Source organism: Colius striatus, chromosome 3, assembly GCF_028858725.1.
Source record: "Colius striatus isolate bColStr4 chromosome 3, bColStr4.1.hap1, whole genome shotgun sequence".
Classification (NCBI taxonomy): domain Eukaryota; kingdom Metazoa; phylum Chordata; class Aves; order Coliiformes; family Coliidae; genus Colius; species Colius striatus.
Window position 1 is genome coordinate 24,965,170 of NC_084761.1, and position 26,088 is coordinate 24,991,257.

The 26,088-nt window shown below is 39.0% G+C and overlaps 1 protein-coding gene across 1 annotated transcript in view; it reads right to left on the bottom strand.

The window, feature by feature from the left end:
- PRDM5 (PR/SET domain 5) overlaps window positions 1-24,866 on the bottom strand; it is an 82,843-nt gene extending 57,977 nt beyond the window's left edge. Inside the window, exons 1-3 of the mRNA XM_061993343.1 lie at window positions 24,687-24,866; window positions 19,462-19,545; window positions 6,724-6,846 (exon numbers count right to left, since the gene is read on the bottom strand). Of these exons, the coding sequence (XP_061849327.1) occupies window positions 6,724-6,846; window positions 19,462-19,545; window positions 24,687-24,779 (300 nt within the window). The 5' untranslated portion in view covers window positions 24,780-24,866. The remainder of the gene's footprint in view (window positions 1-6,723; window positions 6,847-19,461; window positions 19,546-24,686) is intronic.
- Window positions 24,867-26,088: the final 1,222 nt, after the last annotated feature.

Consider the following 26,088-nt stretch of genomic DNA (forward strand, 5'->3'; position numbering starts at 1 on the left):
CTGAGATCCCTTACACTCAAAAATCTAAGTCAGATACATCATCCCTCCTGAAAGCTGAGAACACAGGAGACGATAGTCTTGTGTTATGTGAGAGAGAGAGAGTACAGCTTTCCCAGCTTTGTATTATGAGGTTTCTATGGCAAAATTAAACAATGTAACAGATATAGTTTAAGGAATCTCATGGAGACAAAACACTTTTTTCACTCTTCAGAAACTTCTCATTTTGAATTCTTCAATATCAGAATTCCTGAAGACCACTACTATGTATTCAACACAATTGTATATGACACATGAACAAAAAATTCTTCTTTTTCCTAAAAAAAAAAAAAAATCAAGAATCAAGCAGATTTCTAGTTCTCCCCTTCGGACAAGCAGGAAACCCAAAACTATGTTCGCATTCCTTCTTGCATTGCATAACAAATTAACATTTTCTTTGCAATACTCAAGCCACCAGTAAGTTTCAGGTAGTCCTAAAATCTGTCCTATAATATGTATATTTATTAAGCAGCCTAACATGGTTTGGACTTGATTTCCTTGTGTTTTGTCCTCTTGCTTTCGAGATAGTCCAATTTTACTACACTTCTTGTAGCAATGTCTCTCATATACCAATCTTCCTCCAAAGTCATTTACTGCTACTGCAAAGGGGCATTCTATCTTAAAATCAATCAGGATTATGTCACACTAACAAACACACATTTGTGAAATGACTTTAAACCACTCCCCCACCTCACAGTAAATATCCTCCTTCACAATAGTTTTTGTTATTCATTATTCTAACTCACTGTTTTCTAAGCTACACCAGACTGTTTCAGATAATTCAGACCTTCTACTTTCCTTCATGTCAAGAGTCTCAGTGCATGATTTGTTTCGGTGTCTGTTTGCTAATGAAAAAAACATTTGAATTTAAAGCTCTATCTGGCTGTAATTCTATTTATAAAACAGTTCTGATGTAAACACTAGAATCTGTTTTGCATGGTAATCTCCAGCTACATTTACAACTGACAGATAAACATCTGGATAAAGGAATACTAAAAATATAATTATCAAAACTGAAAACTGAAAAAACAAAACTGTGGTATTTTTTATAGAAGCCATTTCCTTTTGATTAAGATAATTACAATGCATTTTTGCTACATATCAGAAGTCATATTTAGAAGTAAAAAGTTAAGAATAGCTCAGGGCAAAAGAGAGCACAATTCATACCATTTCTGTTAATTAAAAAGTTGGAATTCTAAAGCTACTTTAAATATGAGAAGACTAACTCGTTCAATTACTACTTGAATTAGAGAGCCTCCAGCAACTGAGTTGTGTGAAATGCTCAGAAAAGCAATTGGTACACATGCAGGTACCCTCCAACATTTCCACCCTTTTCCAGCGCCACTTAGTGTTATTAGTCACCTCACAGCTGTTATCTCTACCTCCGCCCCACTCTATGGCTCAGGGGGGCAGAGAGTGGGGGATGTGGTCAGTCTCTCACAGATGGGCTCTGCTGCTTCTCTCTTCTCAGTGGATGACTCTTGGCATTCTTCTCCTGTTCCGATACCAAGTCCCTCCCACGGGACACAGTCCTTAACAAACTTCTCTGGTGTGGGTTGTTCCCAGCAGCTGCAGCTTCTGCTGATGCAGGTTCCCTCACATGGGACGCAGTCCTTGGTGAATATCTCTGGCATGGATTTTTCACCACGGTTGCAGTTTCTGCAGATACAGAGTCACTCCCACAGGACATAGCCTCTTCTGTGTGTAATTTTAATGAGTTTCTTTGGTATGGATTCTTCCCTACAGTTACAGTTTCTGTAAATACTGGGTCCCTCCCATGGGACACGGCATCCTCTGGCCATAACCACTAGCCCTAGCACAGGGTCTTTCATGAATAGAATCACTGCCCATGGTGCAGAGTCTTTAGCAAAATGAGTCTCTGTCCCTGATATGGGATCTTTGACGAAATGCAAACAAATCTCAGCTTCACCAGTCCTCTCCGTAGAATGCAGGGGAGTCTCTGCTCCAGTACACCTCTTCCTCTCTTTCATCACTCACTTTGGAGGCCACATGGTTGTTTCTCACTCTTCGCACACCTTGCACCACCACCAGCCAGAAAAGAAGAGGGGACAGAAGAAGGAAGAAACAGGAAGAAGCCTCCTCTTCCAGCTTCTTCTTAAAAAGTGATCGTGGAGGCGTCTAACTGGCTCAGCATCAGAAGTGGGTTTGGCTCAGAGCTGGAGAGAGTTTCGAGCAGCTTCTTACAGGAGCAATCTTTACAGTCCTTTCCCCCTTAGCAGAAATGGCTGTCATGTCAAACCATGACACTTAAACCTCCAATTCTGTGCCATCTAAGTTGCTTTTTCACCACAGGAAGCACTTTGGATGGAATCTACACATGACCATTGGGTACAACTAAGCTATGATGATAAGCTCTACAGGGAGATATTCACTTGATCTTCTTTTCAACTGAATACTGAATACACTAGGCAGCAAACAGTAAACTGATTATGAATCACTGTATTCACATATGAGATTGTAACATTTGCCATTACTAGAGTGAAGCTACCAGGGTTGGAAACATTTCCAGAGTAGATCAAAAAGCTCCAGTTGTACTATTTGGACACTGTAAAAAAAAAAACTAGTGGGAAAGATAATTAGTGGAAATTAGCATTAGTGGATATGAAGAAGGAAATAATTATTTTTCATTCACATTTTTGTTAGTTCATGCAAAGTCTCCTAGAAAATTGCAGAAGGGCAGCTGCGAAACACACAACCAGTGTTAAGTTCTTAAGGATTCATTAAACAGACTTAGGACAAGCGAGACAAACTCCTGTTAGAACAGGAGCTGTTGTTTTACTTGATTTTCACATTTGATAGGCTAGTATCACTAACTGTAGTAAAATATTCTCAAGGAATCAATTTTAACTTGTGAGATTCACTGCTAAAGATTCACTTTGAGGAGTAAGCATTAGAATTGAGAACGAGTATCAAAGACTTGTTTAAAAATTCAGACAACCCCACAAAAATCTCATGAAATACAAATGTCTGGAGAAAATTTACATTTCACAAGGATAATTATAATGTGCTGGTTAGAACACAAAGTGTCTAATCATCTCTAAATATTGTATTTCCTCCTTTTAGCAAATTAGCCCTTTCTATAACTATGCAGTCATATTCTACTGTATCATATAATATGTAATCACTTGGTTTAAGATTAGAAATTTATTTTGTTTGATGTCATAATCTGTATTAAAAATTCTTTGCTTTTCACAATTATTTTAGGTGCTTGATCAAGCAATGCAACTTTTTTTTTTCCTGCAGTCATGTTAGCTTGAGTGATAACGAGTGATAACAAAGCTAAAACAACTTCACTGATGTGAAGTGGTGAGTCACCACTTCTTCCTCTTTGTAAAACATAATTTTATCATCTTGGTGGCAAGCAGGCAACTCTCAATTCAAATTAAAGGGTATAGTTAGTGGGAACATGCCACCAACGTTTTGCCCACTGATTTCATAAAATAAAGTGCTACTGCACCAAATGGCCTTAAATCTGCTTTTCATTAAAGGCACAGATTGTGGAATTAAAGTATTGAAGGATTTATGGGCTGTATTGCAGTAAGTGTTTTTTCTAAAGGAACAGCAGAGCTTTGGGATTTGCATCTCCATCCACTAAAGCAAGACCAAACCCTGCAAAGAAATAGACACACATTCGGCTTTTTTCCAACACAAGTAGTACCTATTTATGTTACACGCAATTAAATACTTAGACATATACACATATCTACACAGCTTCAAGATCACTCACACAGAGTAAACAAGTTACTTGGCAGCTGATTATTGACGGTACTAAAAAAAAACACCAGGTCATTTGGTAAATTTTTGTTTTCCCTTTACTTTTGCCTTCTTTATATTTTCCTCCTTTTGTACATACTGATCACATTTATTCTATTTTTCCCTGTACTTTTTCCAAATGTTTTTTTGCAGAAGCTCTTTTAGGACTAACATTCCTAATTTTTTTTTGAGTTATCCCTTAACTCCTGTACAACCATTTAAAAATGCATGCAAAAATCACCAAGCATACTCTAAGCAAGGTGTAACACTACGCAATACAGTATGACAGTTTCTTGACATTTCTTCATTTAAATTATCTTTTTCATTATAAAAAAAACTTAGTGGTATGCACTGGATATTTCAATAAAACCTCTATTCAGAAGTTCAGGTCATTTTACCAAGTGTTTACTTCAAATATAATAATGAACATTAATAGCTCACACTATTCCCTCTTTTTTCTTTGCTAGCACACTACCTATGCACCCATGATATCCTAACCACTGACTAATGCCTAGGACTCCTCATGTATGAGGAATGGTACTATCTCTGTGATATTATGAACAGGAGAACATTTTTTTCTATAGAGCTTGGTATAACTAAGAGACAGACAGAAGGAAAACATACAGAAATAATTCCATAGGTAGTAGCCATGCTAAATTAACCACTGACTTGTTACAGAAATCAGAAAAAGCATAATAAAGCAGTCATTCAGTCAGTGCTGACAAGAGTTTTTGCTGAATGAACAGTGAGTGCTTTCTCTTATCCCTTACTCAAAATTCAATTGTAGTCTGAATGTTAAGATACAAAAAGACTAGAACCTAGAGTACACACACAGAAGAAAATTTGTTGAAGATGTCCAGTGACCTAAAACAGAAAAAATGACAACATCTAAGGAAATAACAGTGGCAGCAAAACCAGAGCCATGTTCAGCCAGCAGTACACAATGGAGTATTACAGGTTGATATTCAGTAAAACAAGAGCTTTGGAAAGTAGATGTAAATTGAATGTAGGCTAGCAGACAACCAGTTAGGTTCCCCAATGCAGTCCACCACTAGTAGCAGCATTCAACTACTGCGATAAAGGAAGCAAAGCCACGCTGAAGATATATGGTAGGAGATACAGTAACAGATGGAAATCACAGAAAAGCTCACAACTAGGATAGGAAGAGGGAGGCTGATACCAGGTTTGCAGGCCAACTGGCAGCAGCAAACTCACCAGGTAGTGCTGTCTTAAGATCCAAACAAGCAGCCTCTCTGGTGAGCAGGAGATTTAAGATGTTGGATGGGTCAAGACAGAAACTGAAATTACTAGTGTGCCACTGAGTACGAATAGAGGGGAAGGAGTGGGAACACAGCAGCAATGCATCTTTCACAGAACTACAGGCTAGAGCTTTACTGGTATTCTTTCTCTACTTAGTAGATTCAAAATAACTTTTTTTTTCCTGTTCTGTTTCATCAGACAAGAAATTTGCTTTCCTGGCAAGGAAGGATTTTTTTTTTTTTATTTGGCCTCAAAATAAACTATGTTTATAAATTCTTTGGTCAAGGATCTCCAGCAAATCCCAGAAAAAAAGCCATTTCACGATGAAGATTTTTTTTTAATATTGATAAATAATTCTCCTTTTCCTTTTTTTTTTTGGCAAATTTGTATTACATCAGCAAATATCTTGACTTAGTCTGAAATAGCATTTTGGAAAGCAGACATTTCAAGAAAAAAATTTAACATGGCTATGTAATTCTTACTTATGTGGGATTAGAAATTTTTTTACTGTAAAACTGAGCTGTTGAAAAAAAAATGCAGGTAGTTCCTTTCTTTCATAATCTCCAAAAGGACAACAGCTGAAACTAGAAAAGTATTGCTTTGTTGCACTCTGCAAAATCATAGAATGCTTCCAAAAAATGAGAGATTACACAGGCTAAGACTCTTGAACTTGAGAAAACACTTGTCAAGTAAAGGTTCTGTAAAATCAAGGATGACATAGACAAATGAACGTAACTATTCACTGTTATACAGTGACCAGGGAATCAAGTAAAAATAAGAAGTTTCTAAATGAAAACCAGAAGCATGTTTCAACATAATATGTAATTAAAACAGTGGAACTCATTACCACATAATGCTGCAAATGAATAATACAAAAATGTAAAAATAAGCCAGATAAATTCAGATCCATGGCCAAGACCAGAAAAACAATTTTTTTTTTTTTTAATTAATTTATCCTCAAGCATTGCTTAATCATCCCATCAGGTAATTAGATCCTTCAACTCTCTATTTTCTACTGGAATATTTTACGCATCATGCTTATCTTCAAACCTGTCACACTACAATATTAAAATTCAAACTATAAAACAAATGCATGAATCTGCTTTTCACGCACCTCAGCCCATCCCTGAATTCGGCATGAAAAACAACTATGTCTCTAAATCATTAGTCCTTATTCAGACAGGTATTTAGTTACCTAGCTATCTTTTTAATTTCCACAATGACAAGAAAACAACTGCATTCAGGCAAAAGCTTAATTTGATCGAATAAAGCTGTAGTAAGAAAATTAAACTGTTCTTAAAGCAATGAGTTAACTACTCCCAAATTTATGTTTTTCTAAACATAAACTGTTCACTTCAAGCCAGGAGAAACAGTTCATGTAAGTGATTCAGTGTAATTCTATAATAGTAGATTAACATAGACCTTTCAAAGAACATCAGACTATGGACTTCTTTGGTCTTTTATCCTCAGTCTTATTTATGGTATTACATTTAAACACAATAGTTCAATTCTAAAAAGAAAGGTAGGAAAAGGAAAGCAGTTTTCTACTTGTCTCATGTCTTGCAATTTTACTGCAACAGATAAGGACCAAAGAGGAGATCAAATTATTAATTCTACGACAGGAAGCAAATGGTAGGAATCCACCAAATCTACCTGGATGGCTGCCAGGTTTTTCTGTTCCTGTGATGGTGCCTCATGGACAAAACGCAGCCAATTAGAATGGCGTGGATTGCTTGCATCCAGGATATAAAGGACCTCACCTTTACTCCCACGAACCTGAAACATGAAAAAAAAATCAAGCAAAAGTAGAATTATTTACCAAACACACACAAACACAGAAAAAAACACCAAGGCGTGCTTATGCTCAGCAAGTGAATCTTACATTCAGCTGCTGTGGTGCACATTCACCTGTAGTGCACGTTCAGTTCAGAATAGGGGGGCAATTCAAATACAGCAACTGGTGTCACCTTCCTTTACTGAGCTCTCCGTCTCTTTTCCCAGCCTTTCTTTTACCAAAAACTATTATGACTGACTCCTGGGTTTCCCTAATCTGATAGTGTGGCCACTGGCGCTCATGTTTTTTCCTCTCTCATTGTTCCATCTCGTCCTCTTTTTCTTTATGATCTTGCCAGAAACTGACATGAACTGAGAGGTCTTTTCCCATTCCAATCCTATATCCTTTTTCCAGTTTTCCTTTCCAAGTTCTCCTCCTTCACATGTTCCAATACCTTTCTGTCTTTTGACATTTAGTTTCTCACAATTTTCTCTAAATTCAGGTTGTAAACTCTCATCACCAGTTCCTTTTCCTTTCCTCACAACTCACCATTATTGTCCTAACTCCATTCCCCAGTGCACTGTTCAGGAGTAGACTATTTTCTTCTGCAACCTATACAAGTCTTCAAATTTACTCAACTCACTTTGCAGCATTTCTGTTCTGCTGACACTACAGACAAGGCCAACAGTACCTTTCTTCTGGACAAAAGGGTCAAGGTATTCTCTAATTTTGTGTTGTTCCAATCACCATTTGGTTCATGGCCATTCAGTGATCTTTGTCTTGATGGTCCTTCACTCTTTACTTTCTTTTTTCATACTTGATATTTTTCTTGACTCACTTATTTCCTCATTGTGTTCTAGCAGATTCTATTTGCCCTCTCTATCTAATGCCTAAATTCATGGTTTTCTCCCTATTTTCACTTTTCCAGAAGCATCTCAACCTTATCTGACTATTACAAACAGAATGTGCCCTCATTTGAATTCAGCTTTTCCACTGTCTTTGCCGCCGCCCTCTTCCATAATCATATTGGCAATTGGTTAACCAACTCATAGGAATTATCAGTTATGTCTCCATTCCCATCTCACTACTCCACCACTGAATTCTCTTTTTGCTTTTCAACAAATATAACTTTTCTTCTTCATATGAATACCAAATCCAGTAGATAGGCTTTCAATACTGTTAACTCTTACTGCCCCACACCAGTCCTAAATATTCCAGAAACTTATAAAACACTTACTGAAAACCATATTCCCCATTTCCTTTTCAACTCTTCTATGGGTTTGGTTTCTTGAGGCTTTTTTTTTTCCCTTTAAAAAGGGCAAAATCCATCTTGCCCTTAGATCGAGATCTATCTTCAGATCAAGGACAAATACAATTGCATTTACTCATTCTACGTTTCCTATTTTACAGTTCACTTGAACATCTTTCATATATGCCTCTCTAAAGGAAATTTAAATATGTAGCCTCACTGAGTGGCAGTCAGCCTTAAATCATGATTGGCTGAAATCAGAATAGGAGATTATTTCAGTAAACAAGTTAGTATACTATGTAAGTGAAGGGCTGCAAACTATTCAGTAACAAAAACAAAGATGTTTAGGTTTTCTCCACTAGGTAAAGAAGCTGCTGTTAAAAAAAGGATTGTGCACACAATATACGTCATTTCCCTAATGGGAGCTTTTGGCTATCATGACATATCCATAGAACTTCTATGATTGTGACAAAATTCTAGCTTACTTTTAAAATAATGCAAAAAATTGAAATAGAAACTTAATAGTAATCAAATTATTCTTTCCCCTCAAAACACAAAGACATACTGCTGAAAAAAATACAGCTGCCACCGCCATATAAAAAATGTCTTTTGTTTCAAATAATAGATCATTTGACTCTCCACTGATACATAAGACAGAAAGCCATACAAAAAGGTCACACAGCCAGACTACTATTCCATGTGATTTATTTTTATACTGAATATATTCTTTTTCATCTGTCAACAAAATGTATCCAGAGCAGGTATTTCCTAAGAGCTAAGGATTTCAGTTATATAAGATGAAAATTAGATTGTCTTCATGGCTTTGTATTTCACATTCTTGCTATATTTGTTTCTCATAGATGCAGTATTGTATTTCTTCAGTATGACTGCTTAAATTACCTAAACACTTAGGATACCGTTAGAAAGAAAAAAAAACTGTATTCCATTACAATAATAGCTGGTGACAGCATGCTGTTCTCAGATTTATAAAAACAAAAAAAACCCAAAAAACCTACCGTAGTTCTGCAGACAAATAAAAGTCTTTAAAATGTATTACTGTTTTACCTAAGGAAGACATCCTGTCTCAACAAGGACACATCATGAAAAAGTGCCAGTACTTTACATTTTAAAAGTTGTTTTACTTTTATATACACAAATTAACCACAGTTAAAAGAGTCAAACCTACACTTTAAATGCACCTGGAAACAATATTGTCTAGCACTGCAACGGGTTTCACAGAGATTGTCTAGTCTTCATCCTCTAAGATGTGCATACTCAAAGGCTGTCTTGGGCAGCTGGCACTAGGTGGCCCTGGCTAAGCAGGAGGGTTGGACCAGATGAACTCCAGAGCTCCTTTCCAACCTCAGCCATTCTGTCCTTCTGTGACTATCACCTCAGGATGTAATGCCTGCTTGTTATTGTAGACATTGCTTTCATTCACGACATGGACAGAATTAGTGCAATCAAACCATAAAGGCACATGTAAAATTTATAGAAAAATACGTTCTATTGGTGTATTCGTCTCCTGAAAAACCACTTGCCAAGCAGAAGCACTGCACTGATTATACTGTAAGAATCATCCAGTTTTAAACAGGTAATCCACAGAGCAGAACCTTCTTTTGAGTGAAAATGGTTAACATTGCAGATTAGCATCTTTGAGTAATTAAAGTCAAGCTAATGGCTTTGTGATTTAGCTACCAAAGAATGGGTAATAGAAGCCCCTCACATAGGTTCTATAAAGGTTTCCATCAGATCTTGAATTGAGTTGGGAAGAGAAGCAATCAAGATTCTATTATAAAACCCATGTTACTATATTTTCTATCTTGGTTTAGGGTCATCAGGGAACAAAAGACCATGATTAGCCTCAAGTACTAAAGACCTGAAGAGTGCCAAAGGGAAGGGAGAGCTTAATTGCCACTTAAGGTCCAGGACAAAACAGACCAGGCTACTGGGCTTGGGGAAGAAAGCTGAAAATAATTTAATGCAACACCAACTAAAGCATAACCGTAAAACCCCAAAACATATCAAACATAAAACAACACAAAGTGGTACAATGATGAAGAGTCCAACCAGCCCTTTAAGACCACCGTCTCCCCACCCCTCCCTTCTTCTTGGGCTCAAGAGTCCTGATCCCAGTGTTTTTACCTCCTACCCCCCGAACAGCTCAGTGGAGCAGGGAATAGGAGTTTCAGTCAGTCTATTCCTGATAGCTTCTGCTGTTTGTCTCTCCTCAGAGCAGGCTGACTCCGCACCAGTCCTCCCTGTAAGTCCGTGGGGTACCTCACACACATGGGCAGCCCTGCACGGGCTGCTCCAACACACATTTATCTCAAAGGCTGCAGCTCCTTTCTGCCTCTCGTGTGGATATGCTCTGCGGTGCACAGGCTCTGCAGCACAGCCTGCGCCATGGCTGCCTCCTCACACTGTCTCTTGTCAGTCTGAGTGCACTCACATGGAGCTGCTGGTGGCTCTCAGTCCAGTCATTGCCCTACATGTGTTGCAGGGGTACAGCCTGTGTTCTCATCACGGCTTGCAGAGTAGTCTCTGGTCTGGTGCTCCTCCTTCTCTGTGGGGTCCGCGTGGTCGCCTCCATCTTGTACCACTCTTACATCTCCTCCTAAGCACTTCAAATTCCCGCTCCCTAAATAGTGCTGGCAGAGGCACCGGATTGGCCCAGCCGGGCTGGAGGTGGGTCTGAACCCAAGAGCCGGGGGAGAGTCCAAAAACTCTTTACCGGGTCTTCACTGCAACGCACTCCCTCTGTTACCAAGCAAAAGCAGCTCCTTGCTAAACCATGAAAATCCATTATTCTTCTTCATTTACTTGATCATGCTGATGCTGATCACCTCAGTTGTGCTTTCCCAGTCTCTGCCAATCCATAAGGAGATACCAAACACAAGGCAAAGACTTAACACATAAGGATACTATTGATAAAAGAATATGATACATTTCTTTAAGACATGATATTTTCTATTGCTATTTTCACCTCGTAAAGAAATAACACTGCACCAGATATAGAGATATGTGGAAGAAAAGTCAAAGAAAACAGTCAAAGCTACTTAACACAGACTAGATTGGTGGCATTTACTACTCCTTTTCTCATTGGTTGCATGGATAGATGAGTTTCCTAAATGAATAACTAATTTTTGAGCACCATAGGAGTGAATCCCAAACATAACATTGAAAACAAAGAAACAAAAATATCATCTCTTGCTTTACAAACACATTTCTCAAACTCAAAGCCGATACAAGCTAACTGTGATAGTTAAATTAAAGAGCTAGATTCTACATTTTCAGTTTAAAGTAAGTGCACTGAAATATCATATATATTGAATTATTAACGAACCGAAATGAAGTTTGGAATATGTCCCAAAGGGTGCCTCCTCCAGTAACAGTCCACTAAAGTTCTCAGTCATTCTCAAGAAACTTAAAAGTTACTGTAAGTTACCTCTCTACACTACAGAACCAGGACTCAGCATATATATTCATGGAGCATGACAAAAAACCTCCCCATATTGAATAAGGTTTCTTGGCTTTATTTATCTCTGAGAACCCTCTTTTACATATATTCCCACACATATCCTTACAACTTACTCTGTACGAGACCTGGAGAACTAAATAGGATTAATTCTTCCATAAAGTTTCCAGTCCACTCCTACAGGACTTCTTTCTAAACACTCAACTACTCCAAGAATGCTCAGGACAACCTGCCTACCACCACTATTGCTGGCAGGAAATTTTTTGAAAAGTGTGTATGTCTTTCAGGGAGAGAAAATGAAAAGTACTTTTGTATAGCACAAACTCAAGTAAAAAATTCTTTAAGGAATAATTTCTTAATATATTTGCAAGGAAATTCCTATATTTACCCCACATATCTAACTGTTACAATCTTTTTATAGTTATGAGGTACTTGAAATAAAAGTAAGATTTTTACAGGACTGAGGTTCCCTGATAATTTTATGAAATAGTATCAACTTCACAATGCTAGTGAACATATCTGCATTTAAAAATCGTGACACTTGAAACTCTCACCTGTCTATATGACCAATTCCATGTCTGAATGTTATTTTCTCAGTTTCTATACAGTTGGGATTACCTAAACTATGCAAAATAATCCAGTTAACTTGAGGTGTTCCTTAAGATTCTCAAGCTACATTGGCTAATCAAGACAGAATTTTTAAAATTATTTTAACTGGACCTGAACTCAAGTATAAAAGTATTTCTAATTGATTTTCTAAGGTCACTAAAATAAAAATGCTCTTAAGTCTTGAGACTCCTGCTAAATAATGAAGTATTCAGTCATCATTGTAGATTCAAAGGATTGTATGATAAGCCTATAGTTAATACAGAGAAACAGTGAAAAAGCTGGAAATAGACCTCAAAAGTCTAGTCACCAGTAGATGACATCATACTAGAATGTTTTGTTTTGCTTATGAACAGGAAACAGGACTTTTTCCCTGTTTCCTGTAAATTAGTTGAGAGTGTCTGCTGTAGTTCAATAGACCATCTTGGTTTAGGACCCATTTATTGATAAGGCCCTTTTGACCACTGAGACCAAAATGTCCTTTTACTTTCTGTAATCAATGGAGGTAACTTGTAGTTTCTATTATCAGCAAGTGATGTGACCAGACATGCAGTCACCTTTCATTTCCCAGACTAACTAATGAAGTAGCAATTCATTTCATATTTAAGTATAGGCAGACTTTGGCACAAGCCTAGAACAAGGCTCATTCAATTTCATTCCTGATAACCCACGGCAAGGTACCTATTTTACTACAATACCCTGAATATTTGGTTACTCCCTACTGTCAAACACATAAAATGCATACACATATCTAAAGCATGCATCAGACACAAGATCACCTCAAATTGAGGTGTCTAAGAAGTATCTTCTTGAGAATATGCAAAAGTGGTGTCAGCAAACTAATTTAGCCAAATCTCTTCACAGTAGGATGAAATACTTGATATTCACTGTGACAACAAAAGGGGGTTTTATCTCAAGATCAGTCAAGACATAACCAAATTATGTTGCATTAACAAACACCATGTCGCTACACAAGTATTCTGAAAAAAGTGCCCTTGGTCAATTTATAAGCTACCATATGAAACCTTACACAGGACTCAATGTCTAAGCTGCTTGTAATGCCCATCAACAACATGCAGACTCCATCTGCTAGCCTTTTATGCTGCAATGAAATTACCTCCAGGTTTTCAAAACACATCCAAGTTGTCATGTACACTATGTCAAAATGCTCATGAGTGCAATTGCAAACACTGTCCCATACACACCTGGCAAGAGAAGAAAAAAAACTTCACTGAAAATAAACAGTGAAATAAACCATTTTCTAAACATTTATAAAACTAAAAATCTATGTTCATTCAAAAAAACCATGTAAAGAAAACTACTGATTTCTGCACTGCATTTTCTTCGATTAGCTGAAAACATGACTTTTATTGTTAATAATAAAACAGATAGATCCAATGTATTTCTGCATCTTCAGCCACAGATCTCCATCACAGAGCTCACTGTAGAGTAAAAGCTTGCATTTTAAGATTTTTTGTAGCAAGTATTAAAGTAACACCTACAAAAGAAACCTGAGGCAGCACAGACATAGGGGACAGTATGTGACATTTTCCTTCATACAAAATATACAGCAAGGTTTTCACATTAATGAAGTTCCTTCTAGTGCAGGACATTACTTGACAGAATGATTCAGAAAACTTTCCGCTAACATTTTGTGGAGCTTTCACAAGAATTTCATGTTCACTGGAAGGATATCCAAATCTCCTCCAGGAAATTGTGTGTGATCTTCTGTAACAATTTCAGTTGAGAATACGAGCACCTCAGCCTATCAAAATGTGCTTTCTAACATCTTAAATAAATAATGTAATGGAAGATGTAAGGCTAACATTCTCAGGCACTTTCTGGAGTAGATTCTTCATGTCACCAAACCAGAAGAACATTAAGGTGCCTGTTCCAAAAGTCATTAAAATCAGTACAAAGTCCTACACTTAACATAAATAAAGATGAGTAAATCAAGCATTAAAATAGTTGATTAATGAAATTTAGCTAAATAAAGTGATCAAAATATTAATAGCTACTTTGGGCACTTATCTATCCCAGTGGGGATAAATTTAATAAAGCTGAAAATATTTAGGACACAAACTTTGAACTGAGATAGGGAATCAATATGTGACTGTGAGGTGTGGCAAAATTTATTTTAAATGTAACTTGCACAAAAATGCATCCAGATGTGTTTATCCAATAACTGAGGAAAACAAAAACATTTTTGAAAATGAAACAAAGGTTTGCACAAAAACATTAAATGCAAACAATTTTAAACATAAACACAGTCTGAGGAATAATGACTGGGAAGGTAGTCTTCCTAAAGAAAAAAATAAAGACTGCATTGCTAAGAACCAGATTTCAAATATTACATTCATCTTGAGAGCAAATATGGAATTCCTCAAATTAAGATTTATTTTATCATGAAGGTCAGGACATAATTCAACTTAACACCTTGTGTGTAAGCCCTGCTATGTGAGAACCACATTTTACAGTAAAAATATTAAAAAAAAAAACCAAACCAAAAACCACACCACCATTAGCTTAGCATGCCTGACTCTTAAACATTACAGCTCTGATCTAAAGTTGGTTGTAGGCAAGAGCAGATTTTCTGTTGCATTCACTAGGTATCAGGTAGGCTTATTTAACTGAAAACAATTCTCACTGCAAAAGTGATGAAAATTAAGTAGAAGAAACATAAGTTAATTTCATTTGCTCATATAAATAAACAGGAACATTAACTTCCATTTAAAGACTGATTTCCATCATGTTTCTGTTCTTCTCAGTTTTAATATAACAATGAAGAAAACATAAGCTTGGCAGATAGACAGAAACCAAATCTGAAATATGTAACATTCAGCATTACACAGCGTACAGTCTGCCATTTGATCCTGACCAACATTTCTTCATGGCATGTGAGAGTATTTGAAGAAGCACTAAATCTTTCCAGCTCTCCCTGTTTCGACATTGGCCAAAGACATCACCAAAAGCATATGCTTGCCACAATCCAAAAGTAGTGAAATGAATGCTACTTTCTTGGTTAGCTACAGTAACAAAAATAAACCAAACAGGCATCTTCCCTTTGCAAAGGGACATTTGAGCCTCCAGAGGCAAAAAATCTGTGAACTTAATACTTAAAGATTATTTTGTTCTTGCCTTGAAGTACTTCTACTTCTGACAGCCTTCTACAAGAGCATAACTGGCAGGCTGAATGAGGGGAGAGCATGGGATGTTATCTACCTTGACTTCAGCAAGGTTTTTGACACTGTCTCTCATAAGAAAGGTCAGGCAGTGTGGCTTGGATGAGTGGACAGTAAGGTGAATCGAGAACTGGCTGAATTACAGAACCCAGAGGGTGGTGATCAATGGTACAGAATCAAGTTGGAGGCCTGTGGCCAGTGGAGTTCCACAGGGATGGCTCCTGGGGTCAGTTTTGTTCACCATCTTCATCAGTGACCTGGATGAGTGGACAGTGTACCCTCAGCAAGTTCCCTGAGGACACCAAACTGGGAGGACTGGCTGATTCCCCAGAAGGCTGCGCTGCCATTCAGCAGGTTCTCAACTGGCCTGAGGGTTGGGCAGAGAGGAAACTCCTGAGGTTCAACAAGGACAAGTGCAGAGTCCTGTATCTGGGGAGGAGCAACCCCATGCACCAATACAGGCTGGGGTCTGACCTGCAGGAGAGCAGCTCTGCAGAGAGAGACCTGGGAGTCCTGGTCAACAATAAACTAACCATGAGCCAGCAATGTGCCCTTGTGGCCCAGAAGGCCAATCCCATCCTGAGGTGCATCAAGAAGAGTGTGGCCAGCAGGTCGAGGGAGGTTCTGCTCCTCCTCTACTCTGCCCTGGTGAGGCCTCATCTCGAGTCCTGTATCCAGCTCTGGGCTCCCCAGCTCAAGAAGGACAGAGACCCTCTGCAGAGAGTCCAGTGCAAGGCCACCAAGATGATAAGGGCAGTGGAGCACCTTCCTTATGAGGAAAGGCTGTGGGAACTGGGTCTGTTTAGTCTTGAGAAGAGGATACTGAGGGGGAATCTCAATACTTACAAGTATATAAATGGTAGATGTCAGGAGGTTAGGACATCCCTTTTTTCTACAGTAGCTACCAACACGTCAAGGGGTAATGGGATGAAGCTGGAACACAAAAAGTTCCTTTTAAACACAAGTGAAAACTATTTCCCTGTGAGGGTGAGGGAGCCCTGGCACAGGCTGCCCAGGGAGGGTGTGGAGTGTCCTTCCTTGGAGCTCTTCAAGACCAGCCTGGACACGTTCCTGAGCAACCTGATCTAGGTGAACCTGCTTCTGGAGGAGGGTTGGACTAGATGATCTCTAAAGATTCCTTCCAACCCCTACCATTCTATGATTCTGTGATACCTCCTCTTTTAGCAAAAATACACATAATTTGAAATTGCTATGCCAAATACACTAATGCAGATCAACTAAGTGGTATTTAATCAAGGTGTTGGGATTCTCAGAATAAGAACAAAACTCTCAATTCATCACCAGCCACTAGCTGCATGCTTAACTGGAACAGGCAACATAGTCTGAGAGACAATGTCATGAAGATGGAGGGATAAGGTGGGTTTTTGACAGAAACAAAGCAAGCCATTTGGACATTTTCTTGGCTTTTTATTACTACTTACAACTATACGGTTACCACATTTGAGTTTTTTCCTTTTCACATCACTTGTAAACAAAACACTTCAGCATGTAGCTCTTTACAAAGATAGGTGCAAAACAGAGGATGCTTCCCCCGCACACCCCCCAGTTCTCTAGAATCTGTTGAACAAGCAAGTGTAAACCTTTGATTTCTTCAAAATTATGCAAGTTACAGGCAGATGAATAGCATACTGCTATATTAAATTTAAACACAGACTTCAACATCCTCAGAACTTTACATAACAAAATCACTGGATCAAATAAATTTTTTGGGTTCCACGTTTTTCCAAAGACCAAAAGAAAACATAACATGGTACAATTCTCTCTCAACATGACATCTTAAAAGATGCCAGCTCACAACGCTGGTCTCAGAGAAAAAGAAACAGCTTGATCAAAACAGGCCACATCACAGACCATGACTCTACACACTAGAAATGCATGTGAAACTCTGAGAACTATTCCACAAAATTGAAGCTCAGATCCCAGACATCACATACCAACGAAATGTTCCATTAATGTTCATTTTTACTTGACATTTTAAAAGCCTCTAGTACTCAATCTTCTTTCTAAAGGTATCCTCTCTGAAAACACATATTTTTGACTGCCATCAGACTGTGAGGTCAGGATTCAGTGTGCCTTCATCCGATAAGTCTGCAGATTCATTCTTTTTAAAATTTTTGGTACAGCTGACTACACAGAAACTTGGCCAACTGCTGTGACTGCCTCCCAGAGTATCTGGAATAACCATCAACTTGGACTGTTCAGCTTTTTACTTTCTGCATTCCTGGTCTGTATTTGCAACTTAAGACTATGCTCCCCATGATTTAAATCATATTATAAGGCTCACGTTCAGATCAACTGCAGTAAACATGAAGAACTTGGGTTCAAACATTCAGGAAGTCATAAAATTTGGTATGCAGGAATCCTTTCAAGGCTAGGTTACTGCAAACTGGGTTACAATATTATGAAATGGTTTTAGAACAGTTCATAAAAAACTCATTTTCTGATTTGCTGTCAATGGGGTCATATTAGTGTCATCAGTAAACACATGTATTTGCCTTTTAGCTTCTGTCTTACAGAAACAGATAAATCTAATTTAATAATCACCAATAAGGAACATGGAAAATCATATGGTTTCCCAATAAACTTAAAGACCATCTCGTTTCACCCCTTCTGAAAAACCGTGTTCTAGCTCAAGTATTTTACTGACTTAAAATAACAGCGCACATGAACGTGTAACGTATTCAGCAAACATCTATATTAAAAGCACATTGTATTGTTTTGTTTTCAGTTGAGAACAAAGAAGATGAAACCAGTTGCTCTGAATACATAACCAAAGGAGAGTGGGGAAAAAAACTGTCCATATATTCTCTCTGGGAAAGGATATTTTAGGCACATCCCTAGATTAATTTAAAAGAAAGAGGTGGGGGGAATAAAGGCACAGGGATTCACAGACTTGAGTTAACACTCAGCTCCACTTGCTGTAATTATATTGAGTTTGGATTTAATGAGATGGACTTTTAGCATTCTCTCATTCATTGTTCCAGTGTGCTGAATCTATTTATAGCTCTAAGACTGTATCAATATTATGCTCTCTTTATAAGCCGCTCAGGGATGCTCATGCTAGGGCTTTTTTCAAACAAACATTTATTTTGTAATAAATGTACAGATAGATCACTTTAAACCAAATGTCAAACACAAGCTTTTTTTGTACAGTGCCACACAACATAAAAATAACAGGCATCCTTCCACCTCTAACCATAAAAAAGGTGAAAAAGTAGAGAATGAGTTCCCTTCTCAGTGTAAAACACAACTAAATATGCATTCAATAGAAACTGCTTGTCTGGGGGAAAAAGTGAGAAAGAAAATGTGCTCCAAGAACTACAACAAAAAGAGAAAGATTATGAAGAGGGAACAGAAGCACCAAAAAGCCCATTCTCATAACAATGTTATGAAACATTATTCCAAGTATTTTACAGTTACTGTAATCGCCTCTACTGGTAAATCAGATAGACTTTGCTACAGGCAAACATAGCTATGGTAATAGGATGGGTTAAGGACCTAATTATAAGACTCAGTGTATAAACTTCTGCTGCTCCCTAATACATATAAAAAGGTTTAAAAGAGCCCTGCAACTTATTATGCCTTCATCTGCCCATAGCACCAGGATTTTATTTTGCTAAAGATCAAACAACTACATATTGCATTACAAAACTTCAGTTATTATACAATTGCCAAACCCTAGCATAAGTGTCACAGAGGGAAATATTTTATAATACAGTTGGAGAAAGCTATGAGCTGACACCTGTTGGTCAGCATAATCAGTATCTCCATAACTTTTCCCATATTTAAATTACTTTAATATCTTTTTTTATTTTCACATTTTTCAATATTTTTTCACAACTTTGTTACATTTTTTGTGTTTTGTTTGACTTGATATTTTTCACATTTGATTGATTATAAACTATTACTGCTATTTCTTTATTGGTTTAAAGAAGTCAATGTCCTTATGCCCAAAAAGCAAAATCTCACAACGTACCTTTAAGTTAGGGAAGAAAAACAAAAAGAAGGATTTGGTACCATAAAAACCTAATTTTGAGGACTTCTTTTCCTAGGTGTGATGATGTCACTCTAGAGTACTTACTTCCCACATGAGCCTGCAGTCTGTTGTCTCATCCAGTTCCTGTGGCATTCGCTTCTCCCCTGCAAACGGACCAAATTTTTCACCCTAAGGAATAATTAGAAAAGAAAAACAATTAGTCAATTAAAAAAAAGTAAGTAGTTTTAAAAAGGCAAGTGAATTATAAAACTTGAGCAGAGGTATCATTTTTAGCTTCAAACGGAAAAGAATACTTTTGCTTTATCATCCTACTAAACACCAAGAAGTTGGATATCCCCAAGGGTTCAACTTCAAGGACATTCCCATTATTTTCATAGCTTAGAGAATCTCTTAAAACCATATCATTCCTCTACATTTTCTTTATTTTCAATAAATTTACAAGTCAAATTTCTTCCCTTTAAAAGATTTTCCCAAAGCACCTTGCAATAGACATCCAACTAAAATGTAAAGTATTTGGCAAGCACAAAGTCTGCATTACATTTATTTACAAGATTATTTGTAGTACTAATTTTTAAAGTGCCACAAACGAAAACACTAAGCAACTAGGGTTTTAATCATACAGAGAGATTTGTTTAAAAACACAGGAGTATGCACTAGTCTATGAATTAATTCAAGCCTTCGTGAACAAAATGAAAATGTTTTATCACCTGCTAGTCATAACACGTGCTGTGAAAGCACCCATTGATATGTTCTTCCAAAAGTATTAGGTATTCAGGCTTTTTTCTTTCAGAGACATCACGCTAGCAGCAGAGGAAATTGTTTAAATGGGATTTTCTTCTCATACAAGTCCAACTTCTCCCCCAGCCTTGTCCTGATTTGCAGTGACAAGCCCTACAAACTGGAATGCAGAATGCTGTGTTCCTTTAGGCAGTACTCGGATCGAAAAGCTCTGTATACTTTCATGAATTAGAGATTGCAACTATACAATGAAAAGTGTTTCTTCAAAAATAACAGTATTCTGGGTAATAAAAGTGTTGATCTTGTCCACATGTCTCTTTCCCCAGGCACATTCCATGACCCCAGAAACAGATTGGTACATGTTTTCCCTCTTGCTTAGTTTTTACAGATTGCCTACAGGTAGAGTGGAAAGGAAAACATGGAAAGGAAAACTTCTGAATCATTCCTCTTAGAAACAAGCAAACTAATTAAAAATAAATCTCACACTTAAAATTAAATCTGAAGAGGTATAAACCAAGGTAAAGAAAATTGGCATTGCGTTAACATGGCCTCAGAACTGAGGAGCTGTATTTTTAAATGTGCACAAAGATTTCACTAGAAAGAACAGTAAAGCAAAAGGTAATAAGAACAGAAGAAGACAACAACTGGGACCCAGAGCAGTAATGAAGACACGGATATGGGCAATGATAGCAAAAACTGGAACTACAGGGCTTCATATCCTTCATTTCTCACTCATCTCTACACTACCCTTCATCATCTTGCTAATCAAATGAGGGCAGTTTCTCCCCTGACAGCTTTAGAAATACTGGGATTTTATACTCAAACTGAAATTTCTTTCTTTTACTTCATCAGCAATGAAGGTGAAAATAGGTCAATGCAGTTACATGTGTACAGCCATTAACATTCTCAGCTGACACCAAGTGCAACCCCAGCAAACTCATTGAATCACAGAATCACAGAATCATTATGGTTGGAAAAGACCTTTAAGATCGAGTTCAACCACTAACCTCACACTGCCAGGCCCATCACTAAACCATATCACTCAGCACCTCATCTGTGCATCTTTTTATCTCCGGGAACAGGGACTCCACCACCTCCCTGGGAATTCCAATGCTTAATATCTCTCTTGGTAAAAATGTTCTTCCTAATGTTCAATCTAAACCTTCCCTGGTGCAACTTGAGCCCATTTCCTCATGTTCTATCATTCATTACTGGAGGGAAGAGATCGACACTCACTTCCCTACAACTCCCATTCAGGTAGTTGTAGAGAGTGATCATATCTCCCCTCAGCCTCCTCTTCTCTAGGCTAAACATCCCCAGTTCCCTCAGCCACTCCTCGTAAGACTTGTTCTCTAGACTCTTCACCAGCTTCATTGCCCATTTGTGGACACAGCCAAGCACCTCGATGTCCTTTTGTAGTGAGGGGTCTAGAACTGGACACAATATTCAGAGTGTGGCCTCACCAGCACCGAGTACAGGGGAACAATCATTGCCTTGGTCCTGCTGGCCACACTAATCTGTTCAGATTGCGTTGCTTGCTTAGAGTAAGGAGGAAGAGTCAAGACGGTGGCAGAGCAAATCTGCTTTGGAAATGTATGGTCCCATCTAGCTCAGCAAAGATAAGGTAGGCCCTTTCTGAAGCAGATGCCTCCTCCCAGGCTGAACTGGCTCTTGGAACACAAACGTCCATGGAGATCACTGAATCATAGAATGGTAGGGGTTGGAAGGGACCTTTAGAGATCATCTAGTCCAACCCTCCTGCAGAAGCAGGTTCGCCTAGATCAGGTTGCACAGGAATGTGTCCAGGCTGGTCTTGAAGACCTCCAAGGAAGAAGACTCCACACCCTTTCTGGGCAGCCTATGCCAGGGATCCCTCACCCTCACAGTCAAATAGTCTTCCCTTATGTTTAAATATAACTTTTTGTGTTCCAGCTTCATCCCATTACTCCTTGTCCTGTTGCTAGATACCATAGAAAAAAGAGATGTAAATGTTCATGTAAATGTTCAACGGAAATATTCATTTAGCCTTTCAGGACATTTTCTTTATATATATATATATATAAAATATATATATATATTAGTCCTAGTTAATAAACATGCTGTCATATGCCCATATGTATTGATCAAAAACATACTAAGACTTCAACTTCCTCTCTGATGAATAAAAGTGAGGCATACAACAAAGTCTGAAGTCAACCATAGAAATTATTTAATATATGAAAGGTACATTAATCAAAGGTCAAAAAAAATCTACTTTCAACAGTTGCTTTCAAGAAAGCAGCTGTCACAGCTAAACACAGGTAAATGTCATGGCACTCTGATGATAATAACATATACTCTTATGATACTGGTGTTGTAACCAAATGACAGCTGTTGGAGAAATTACAAGAGAATCACAGCTTTTGTTAAGGTAACAAAATCAAACAAAAAGTTCCCACCTTTTATGATTACAAATAAAAGCATGAAAGCACAGCATAATGCCTGAAGGCATATAAGCAGATGGCAGACAACAGCAGTTAAACAGGTATTATCACCCAAACTTTGCTAATAGCAGAATTTTCAGAGGCTTACTTCATGATTACTTAGCATTTGCAGAGTTGTTACTGTAATTTCTGATTGCAAGATCATCTAAAACATGGCTTACTTTCAGTTAAGACAACTGCAGTTGTGCGATAGCAAGAGAGTAAATGCTGCAATAATCCCTACTCACCAACACAAGATCTTATTTCACAATTAAATATCATGTTCAAGACCTCCTTCCAATCCCAAAGCTCCAAGGAATCAATTTTAACAGCTATTAGGTACAGTGATAGCCATGAAGTTCTCAGAGCTATGAAGTGCAGCACTGCTGCCTCATTACTGGACCAGAGAACATGTTGACAGCACTTCAAATTTAATTTTTATTTCCATGGAAAAGAGTAATAGTCTGTTTATATCCAAGTTATCATCTGTGTTAGTTATTATCCACTGTTCTCTCAACAGCCTTGGCAATACACAGTCCTTAAGTCACCAACCATTTTTAGAGATATTCATTTCAATCACTGTGACCAGTTTCAAATAGAGCAACCGAAGAGCAGGTTCCTCAGCCCATCAAAGGCCAAAGTCTGTCAGACACACACTTCTGATTAGGACTTTGCATATCACAATTGTCTGTGCTACCAGCACAGAGGATTCACTGCCAAATAAAGGACAAGCTAACAAACACTGTCACCAGATGCTCCTAATACAAACAGATCTTACTACAGTTGCCTCTGCTTTTACCTTCTGCATTCCACATGCAATACATGTCACACTTGCCACATTTCCGTTTTGCAAGGATGTCCTGCATGACCTGCTCACATTGTGCAAGCAGAGCTCTGAGAGTCTACATTTGCCTGTATAAAGAGAGTTCTTCAGGCAAGAAAATGCTGTTTTTTCCTAGCATGAAGCTTTAATTGTTCAATTGACAACAGTTTAGAGGAAGGGGGCTCAGACCCTGAACTGATGTTCAGAATTGATATGATGATTTCCACGAGCTTCACTCTAGTGCTCACTCTATTTCAGATTCTAGGGGTTAATACATACTAATGTACAATCTTCCTTACTCTGTGAACTCCCAAAGTTTTCAAATGAAAGTTCAGAACCTCAGTGGAAAAAATTTAAGCCAAGTGACATCAATTTTTTCCAGTCCTCCATTCTTACTCAGAGATACCTTAAAAATGAGACATCCTTATCCCATGGTGTCTTAGTCTGGTTGATGAAACCACTGAAAAAACAGGCAGCTCTCCCAGTCCACTCAAGAGCCAAAACTAGGAGAAAGATGGAAAGCAAAGCATACAAAATACAGAGTGTATACATTAGTGTAGGGGTTCGTAACTTTAGGTATGCCTTTATCTGTTCTAACAAACCACATAGTTAAAACCAGGACTTCAGATAATCAATAGACTTTGAATTCAGATACAAGGTGTCGAGGGACACGATCTGGTTGAGGTTTAAGAGATCTGCAGTTCAACTGAATCACATTTTTCACGGTCGACTTTATTATCCCAAAACGGTGAATAAAATCAAACGTAACACCACGCTCCAAGAGATGACAGGAGCTTGTGACCGACGGGCAGGTACCCCTTACTTCAGAGGCTCACCGCGGTCTGAAGTCAGACGACAATCAAACAGGGCAACTCTGTAGCCCTGGAGGAGCTCTGCCCTCAGAACAGCGCCAAAAACACAGACGAAGTTAAAAGAAACGAAGAAATAAAAAAATCCACTGAGAAAACCCTCCTTCGGCCCCTCAGGGCAGTCAGCGGCTCAGCCCGGCCCGGCAGGCTCCCGTGCCCCTTTTCCGCCCAAGCGCCAGCGCCTCACTTTCTTGCGGGACGAGGAGGGCGGGCGGTACCTCTCCTGAGGAGTCCGAGCGGACGGAAGTGGAGGCAGAGCCGACAAAACGGGGCTGAGGCAAAGTTTGCGCGCCAGAGAGCAGCCGGCTGCGGCGAGGGGCGGAGGGGCCGTCCCGCTCCTCTGTGATACGTGGCAGCCGCTCCCCGCCCGGCCGGGCCGGACCAGGCCGTTATTCCGCTCGCCCGGCCATCACCCACCTTTTTGACTCTGCGGGCCGTGTAGAGCCCCATCCCATCCTGCACTTTTGACGACTTGAGTGCAAACCTATCCGGCACGTACATGCCCAGCATTTTGCACCGACTCGGGCCGCCGCCAGCTACGGGGAGAAGAGTTACCGGGGACTTCAGTCCCACCGGGAAGGAGGAGATGGAGAGAGACAGAGAAGAGACGGGGGGAGGGGGCAGGAAGAAGGGCCGGTGGCGGAGCTTTCCCGGCTCCTGAGGGAAAGGGGAGGAGCCAAGGCGGCGGCGTGGGACGGGGCGGGGCGGCTGCAGGGGGCGCGCGCGCCCGGTGGGGCAGCGGGAGGGGCGGGGAGGGGCAGGACGAGGCCGGTCGTGCGGGGGGCGCTTCCCGCCGTCGCGCGGGCTTGTTTAACAGGGTTGCTTGGCCGTGACAGAAAGGACGGAGCCTTTGGGCTTGTAGCTGCCCTGGATGCCTGATTCCAAACACTCGCTTCAGTGCAGGGCATGGTGCTGGTGGCCTCCTAACGTGCAGCCATAAGCCAACACACGAGTAGCGTGCTCTGCAAAGACGCGTGCAGGCATGATCCTCATCCATAGATTGGCTTTTGTTCCCAGAGCAAATGTCTCTGTATCATCCAGCCAGCGGCCTATGGTCCACTGCCGTTCTGAGGATCACCCTTTGGCTTTTCACTGAGATTTCTGCAGCCATCTAACCTGAAAGCATGTGTGAGAGGAGAGAGGTGAGGAAAGAGCAATGGGACTCACATTGACCAAGTTGATTATGAAGCCTGTCAGAGGTATTGTCACAGCAAAACCCCTCTTAACTGCTTTCCAGTGCCCTTATATATTGTGCACAATGATACAATTTTGTGATTAGTATCTACAGAATCATATGGCAGATATCATAAAGCTTTTTTAAAAATGTAATAAAGATAATGCATATTCTTGCCAACACACATGTATATATGCAAATGTGTATATAGTGATGCATGATATCGTTCAATATATGAGAAACTACTCCAGTAAATTAGATGAGGCACCCACTTGAACAAGAAAAACAAAAGGAACAGAGAATCCAGCAACATGGTTGGAACAATGACTTTGGGAATGAAAATAATCAGACACATTGTACACCTAGATTGACAGCCTGGACACTGTCAATTTAGCAAAACACAAAAAGAATAAAAATGGAGGATCTAAATCTATGTAAGAAAGCTTTAACACCTCAATGACAAATACATTCAATAAAGAGGAATTAAGTTGCCTGGGGTAACTACTCCGCTTTAAGAACAAAAGTTAATTATTCTTTTAAATAAGATCAAGCTCTAAAGCTTCCCTATGCATACTTTAATGTGCTTAATATTTTTGTAGCCTAGAATACTTTCTTCAATAGAAGCCAATCTGCCTTAATAGATTA